The 6999-nt window shown below is 38.1% G+C and overlaps 2 protein-coding genes across 2 annotated transcripts; both read right to left on the bottom strand.

Moving 5' to 3' along the window:
* Window positions 1-1189: 1189 nt before the first annotated feature.
* cldn23.1 (claudin 23.1) lies at window positions 1190-3640 on the bottom strand. The gene has a single exon (XM_057327076.1). The coding sequence runs from the start codon at window positions 3620-3622 to the stop codon at window positions 2816-2818; it is 807 nt and encodes a 268-aa protein (XP_057183059.1). The 5' UTR covers window positions 3623-3640; the 3' UTR covers window positions 1190-2815.
* A 525-nt stretch (window positions 3641-4165) lies between these two features.
* Window positions 4166-6999, bottom strand: cldn23.2 (claudin 23.2). The gene has a single exon (XM_057327074.1). It carries the CDS (start codon window positions 6674-6676, stop codon window positions 5909-5911), a length of 768 nt encoding a protein of 255 aa, XP_057183057.1. The 5' UTR covers window positions 6677-6999; the 3' UTR covers window positions 4166-5908.

The following is a 6999-nucleotide window of genomic DNA, read 5'->3' as shown; positions in this document are numbered from 1 at the left end:
TACAAAAATCAGGCATTACAGGCAAAGAGCTGTTGGCAAAAAGTTTTTAAAAAGTATTGAATAAAAGGTTATGATTAATTATGAGAAATATGTAGTAGAGAAAAACTGTAATTTCAAAGTGAGATTCCCCCATTTAAAATTCTTATTTTGTAATGAAAATTAGATTTTTGTAAATCTTTTAAATAAAAGATCAAAAGATTCAGATTTATTTTCACAGCCTTCTTTGGTTATATTTATCTAGGGTATGAATAATTTTGGGCTTAACAGTACATTTTCACAATAGAGATATAAATATCAGCAAAAATTGTATTCAAGATACAAGTTAGTTTTATATGCCAATTTATATGCCCATGTAAATCTGGAGAAGTTGGTAATGAGCTTACTACAAATCAAGTCTGCATTTCTCTTTGTTGCACTGCAGAGTTTCAACATGTCGGTCTCTACCATCAACCTTCTGGCCGATGGTGGCATGTCTCATTCTCTATTCACTTGTGCTGATGACAAATGCATCCAAGGTAGATGTGTGGTGGTAAATGGGGTATCCGTCTGTGAGTGTAAGTTGGGCTACATGGGTGACACCTGTAATGAAACAATCAATGAGGCTCTCTCCTTACCACTCACCCTTGGCACCTTGGCATTCCTCATTGCCTTTATCATCCTGATATTTCTGCTGGCATTCATTCGGCAAAAGGCAAAGCGGAGGTAGGACTTGACCGCAAACATTTTTTCTTTACTGTCCTATGCATAGTGACTGTAATGCATTATAAAAAAATACATGCAGCCAGGACATTGCCATCAAGTTGCTAAATGAACGTTGAATGTGTTACACATTGCTTCAACAAGCCGCACAAACCCCAAGTATGAGCAATAGTAAAAGTGGAGTGTGCCATAGCAAATAATTACATGATAATTGTTCAATACACAGGTATGTGATTTTGGTGTTTGCAATCTACATGTATAAAGTCTTTAAACTGATTTTATCCGTTCAGAAAAAGGGCAACCAATGAAGCTCTAGGAAGAAATGGAGCACATATTTAACATGTCTTGATGCAACATGCCATAGAACAGGTTTGCCATTTTCCCACCACAGATCACAATTTCAAAAACTCAATAAGATAAGATAACACGCTCTCTCCCCACCTTTCTTTATCTCTTGCTCTTTTCCTCTTAACAGAACTTGAGATGGAGCCATCAAAGCTTGCAGCACTGTTACCCCAAATTATACAGGTTTTCACCATGTCATGTAACAATTGTACACAAGTGTGTATACTGTGTATCTTTAATGTTATTTACATACTATGTATAAAGTTATTCTGTTGAATTGAAAACCTCTAGTAGTTACTATAATGCACCTGACTGAGAATGATTGTATACGAAACGTTTTATGACAGCCCTTTGCATTGTTTTTGTTCAAAACTTGATGATGAATTTGGTTGACACACCTGTAGGGGGAGATGAATGTCTGTCATCATAAACATGTTGACTAGTTGCAGAGCAATGCCAGGTATGCAGCTGCTATTTTTAATGTTATATTTACTTTAGTCCTGACTGTGAGTTTGAATAAATACTGAATGGGTTTTATGGACTCCTGTCACTGGCAGGTATTTCAGGTTGCTTGTTGTTGAACACAGTCATGGTATTTTTAAGTGTCACAAATAAAACATGGTTCAATACAGTGTTGTTAAGTTTAAAGTTGGTCTAGTTCATGTGCAGTGTTATCAGCACTATTTGGACAGTGTTTTATTATAAAGATAAAGAGTTATTGTTAATAGACTAAAAGTCTTTCAACAATAAAAGGTAAAGGATGTTTTTTTGAGTGTCTGTAATTGAGAGATGTTGTCCTATTATCTATTTGTTACAGTTCTAAAGAATCAAGTTGTCTTCTAGATACTGACTTTTTGGTTTTCACAATTTTCAACATGAAGGAAATAGAATCTTGCATTTTTCAATTGCAAGATTATATTTCCTTCATGTTGAAATCATCTCATACAGTATCATGGTTTTAAACTTAAATTTATGGAACTGCTGCACTTTTTTTACAGTTGAAGATTCAACAACTTCCCAGTTTTATCTGAATAAAGACTAATTTGATCATTCCTGAATCCTGATTGAAGGCATTTTACAGTGTATACTAACCATTTTAAATATAAGAAGACTGATTGTGTTCATATAAATAGGCCTAAAGGTAAAATTAATGTACAGAATGTATTGATTTAAACAATAAACTGTACAAAATATACCTTGTAGAGCAAAAGCAACATACTTTGTCTGTATAGTCCATCATGACAAATTTTGTTTATAGAGTTTCATTCACATGGCTAATGGATCACTTGGCCATTCAAATATCTCCCACATTGCGAGGCTTCCAGAAAAAACGTAACCAACCTGTTTTACTGGTTATGCCACATCACAGAAGTTCAGTCCTAAAAACCCTATGACTGAAAGGGGGAATTTAATTTTAGTATGTACATTAAAAACGTTTATTGCTTTCAGAATTTAGTCAGTATAAAGTAATTGAATTAATTTCTTACAGATAAAGTAATTTATGTTCATCTTAACAGAAGGATATGTTTAGGTCATTTTAAATGGCAAATTTATAACCTTCATGTTTTTTTGGGGGAAATTCCACCTTCCATAAATGGCAAGTTCAATAAATGACTGCTGTCAACATTCAACATATTTCCAATAGTATGACTGGTGTAACAAATTTTGCACCAAGTGTATTCCTTCAAAGTGTTCAAACTGCCATCAGGTCTTGACAGTTTCTTTCAAAGTACACAAAGTGGTCGAGTAATATATCATAAACTGTAGAATTTCACAGATCAGCGTCATAAGGCCTGCCAGTGTATGATGTGTTAATAGACCCCATGTCTCGAGGTTTAGCTCTTGGGAAGTCCAGGTCATCATCCAGTGACTTTTTAGAATATGGTACACTGCTCCTTTCACTGCTTACATCATAGCTTCTTGGTATGTTGACCCTTGGTATAGGTGTTGGTCTAAATGTTGTTCTGCCTGTGTTGGTTTGAGGCTTTTCTCCACGGTTCCGACCTCCGCAGCAGGAGCATATCCCAAGGAACATCACAAATCCCCCAAGGACCTCCATGATACCCCCAATGTAGCCCAGAACGATGCAGTATCCTACACGAATATCATCTGCTTTTGCTGGGTCTCTTTTGATTGAGGTGGAGTTGATGCTGGTCAAAACGTGGGTGTACCATGCAATTGGGATGATGGTCAGGACCCCGGAGCAGGAAATAAGGAGACCGCCAAGAGAAGCCAACATCCATCTGGGATTGTCCCTCCAGCATCTGACTCCAGGTGTTGCCACAGCCAAACCAACTGCGGTCACGATCAAGGATGCGACCATCATGCCTTGAGCAACTAAAATAATCTGATGGTCAAAATATGTTTGGTCATTGCTTCGTTGGTTACACTGTTGCACTCTTGACGTTGTAAAAGTCCTGCAGATGTCCCAGATTCCCTGCTCCACCACCAAGTCTTGAGGTTGATTAGCAAGGGAGTTGATGGTGCGCCAGTTGGGCGCAACAGTGCTGGTCAGGTTCAGGATCCATCCACAGGGTGCCAAGACCAAGCCGAATATCAGGATACCTGGGGTTCTCATGATTGTGGCTATAACTGCTGTCCCCTTCTAAAGGGAATGAAGTTTGTCTGGTGCTTAAGAAGAAACATACTGAAACTTGAAGGAGGTGGATCTGTCTGATAAGCATCTGAAGAGGTGTGGTCTTGAATGTTTGGTTCATCTTAAACTGGTTTTAACTGCATGCCACTCTTTCAACCAGACATGGAATTCCAGTCTGTGTGACTAAAGAATGAACAGAGAAGACCACAGTTAGGTTTCACAATTGCAATTTTGTACCTATAAGGTTTTGAGTCCAACGCAGTGGTTTCGTATGTTGGTTTCAGCCTCTTTCATAAACTGCCTTAAATGATCATAGGTCATGTTAATATCTTACATTTACACACATACCCTATTTGCTGTTGTTATAAATGAATTATTATATGGTTAATTCAGGATGATTGAGACACTTGCAGTATATAAAATGAACTGATAAAGAAGTAATTATAAATGGTATAGCCTAAAACGTTCATAAAACAGTGACCTAAAAGGACAGAAAAATAACAGGACAACAAGTTGCACTCAACATCATTTAAAAATATTTTTTATTATGTGTATATATTATATCACTCAGTAATTAATATACTCCAAAATCATAGTTCTCCTTCGTGAGCCATCACATCGATAATCATAAAATACAGGAAAATAAACAACATTGATGGGTGCATGTCAGGTACAAAATTACCACATAGGCCTACTCTAAAATAACTGATACAGAGGTCTTTTATCTCACTCTTGTGAACACCAGAGGGAGTGGTGGAAATAAACAGAGATTGATCACTATTAAACCTATTTGCTAAATATGCTCCTGATCCGAATAAAACGTGACGACATTGTAGGCCTATATTTCCGTATTTATTAGAGCAAACCACACAGTGTCATCCAATAACTGACACATACAACACAATAATTATTTTTTTAAACAGGAGATTTTCTCTTGGGTTGTTGTGATTATTAAGTCTTTTCATTACTTTGTAAAAACCAACAGACTCACGAGTTTACAGTCATGCTGGCTAAAGTCTCAATGGCAAGCTTGATAAGCGTGATAATAACAGCTTATTGGTTTTGGTTATGACAGATCGATACTTTCAATTTAAATTTTTCCTCCCTTAGGCCTGTTTTTGGAAGCACTTTTTACGGAAGCAAATGACATTGCGTGATTTGACACTGCGTATAATGCAATGTGATGTCGCCTGTTATCACGCAAAACAAAAGAAAAATAAAATAATAAAATATCTCTATGCATTTATGGTCATCATCAAGGTGTTAACAACTTTAAGAATGTGAATAAGTGTTCATTTGAAAGCTTTAGCTATGATATTTTTCTCTGCCTCCCGCCTCCTCTGACCCCGCTGACCAAATTATATGTTACTGCGACAATTGTTGCCTTTTATGTAGGCTATAATGCTTTTCAAAGATTAAAGTTCTTAGATAAATGTATTTGCCTTTTGTAGTAGGCCTATGTATAACTGCACAAACTCAAAAGGTTCCTGAAAAATAAACATTTATACAATACAGATTACAAATCTTAAAGTTCTTCAAAAAGTCAAGTGACAATGGAGGTAGGACTGCATTCCAAATTATGACGGCCTGACAATAGCATACTAAAAGTATAAAAGAATAGTGTTTGGTTCTCCTACAGATATTTTGAAAACCTGACACACCTGTGATGCTTATAGGCTACATAAAACTAGCATTATCTAAATATTGAACACATCCAGTGACATCACATTAAAAACATGAGATCACGTCTGACTACCCAAAACGTGTAACTTGCATGAGCCAAGTCACCATGCAGTAACATAAAAATGAATTTCAACTTTTACACATAAGAAAGACAATACAGTTTACTAGGCCTATATTACTTTGGTTAAACTGTGGTGCAGTAAGTATGACATTTTACGCAGTTAATATGGTGACTGCCTTAAAGAGTAGGCAGAAAATATAAAATGGTTTCCACTGAGAATACCATGAACAAAATCCAATCGTTTAAAAACTACCAAATGTAGCGTGTTTTGTGTTATATTTCAGTAGAATCTACCGGTGTTCTTTTGGTTCCTATTAGCAGTTCTACATTACCAGTAGAGACCCACAGAGACATTTACATTTAGTCATTTAGCAGACGCTTTTATCCAAAGCGACTTACAATAGAGGTAAATAATGGAAGCAACCATCATAGTTTCCATTAAAACCAATCCTTATATTTGCGATAGGATATTGTTTAAGCATTGTTTTATGTAAATGCCGTCGGTTTGAAAATGTGTGTGCGTTTTACAAATCAGAATCATATGGTTTTGTTGTGTAAGCAGTGTTCACAGGTCTACTGTCCGGCTGTCTTTTCGCCCTGGGAAAGTCTACTTCGGTATCTTTGGAGTAATAATATGGGACACTGCTGGCGCTGCTGCTCACACTCGGGACAGTTACCCTACGGAGTGGAGATGGATCGCGCGTGGACTTAAGCACATCTGTTTTCGCCCTGTTCCCGCGGTACTGATCGCCACAACACCGACATAAACCGATGGACATCACCAAACCTCCAATCACTTCCATAATGCCGCCGATGAAGCCCAACACCAAGCAATATCCTACACGAATGTCGGTGGACGGAGAACTGATCGAGGTCATAATGTGAGTATACCACGCCACTGGAATGATGGCGAGGACCCCTGAGATGAAGATGAAAAGACCGCCGATCCCAGCGACTGTCCAGTGTGGTGTATCGGTCCAACATCTGACTCCAGCAGATGCCACGCCAATGGCTATAACATTGAGAATAAGTGATGCCAACATCAACCCCTGCGCAATCTTGATGATCTGATTGCTAAAGTATTGTGTGTCCTGCTGGTTGCACTGAATATCCCGGGATGATGTAAATGTCTTGCAAATGTCCCAGATTCCTTGCTGTATAACCACATCACTCGATTCTCCTGCGATATTATGGATGGTGCGCCAGCTTGGTGCCACGGTGCTCGTCAGGTCTAATATCCACCCGCAGGGTGCGAGCACCAACCCGCAAATAAAAATCGCAGGTGTTCTCATGGCAGGTGAGCAGCCCTACCAAACTCAGCGCTGGAAATGGTGTTCTTGTTTAGGTAACACTTTTTAAAAGAGTAATAAAAGCAACAGGACAGAAACTCCTGTAGGGAGGATCTCGTAAAATGTGTCCATTGTTATTGAAGTCACATGACTGTCTACTCTTGTTATCAAAACTAATCCTAGTTTCGACAGCAACTCTTCTGTAAAATGAATCATGCGGCGCCGTGCAGACTGATCGGCTTATGACGCCAAAGCACTGCGAGAGCAGACTGCTTCGTATGCTTTTGAATCGCTCTCGCGGTACGTTTATATCATACGCCGAAGGG

Source organism: Triplophysa rosa, unplaced genomic scaffold, assembly GCF_024868665.1.
Source record: "Triplophysa rosa unplaced genomic scaffold, Trosa_1v2 scaffold16_ERROPOS7159779, whole genome shotgun sequence".
In the NCBI taxonomy this organism is placed as follows: Eukaryota; Metazoa; Chordata; class Actinopteri; order Cypriniformes; family Nemacheilidae; genus Triplophysa; species Triplophysa rosa.
This window is presented reverse-complemented; position numbering and strand designations above follow the sequence as displayed.

What these genes read in the sequence shown, in the direction of transcription:
- cldn23.1 (XM_057327076.1), bottom strand. Translation starts at nt 3,622, where the DNA reads ATGAGAACCCCAGGTATCCTGATATTCGGCTTGGTCTTGGCACCCTGT.
- cldn23.2 (XM_057327074.1), bottom strand. Translation starts at nt 6,676, where the DNA reads ATGAGAACACCTGCGATTTTTATTTGCGGGTTGGTGCTCGCACCCTGC.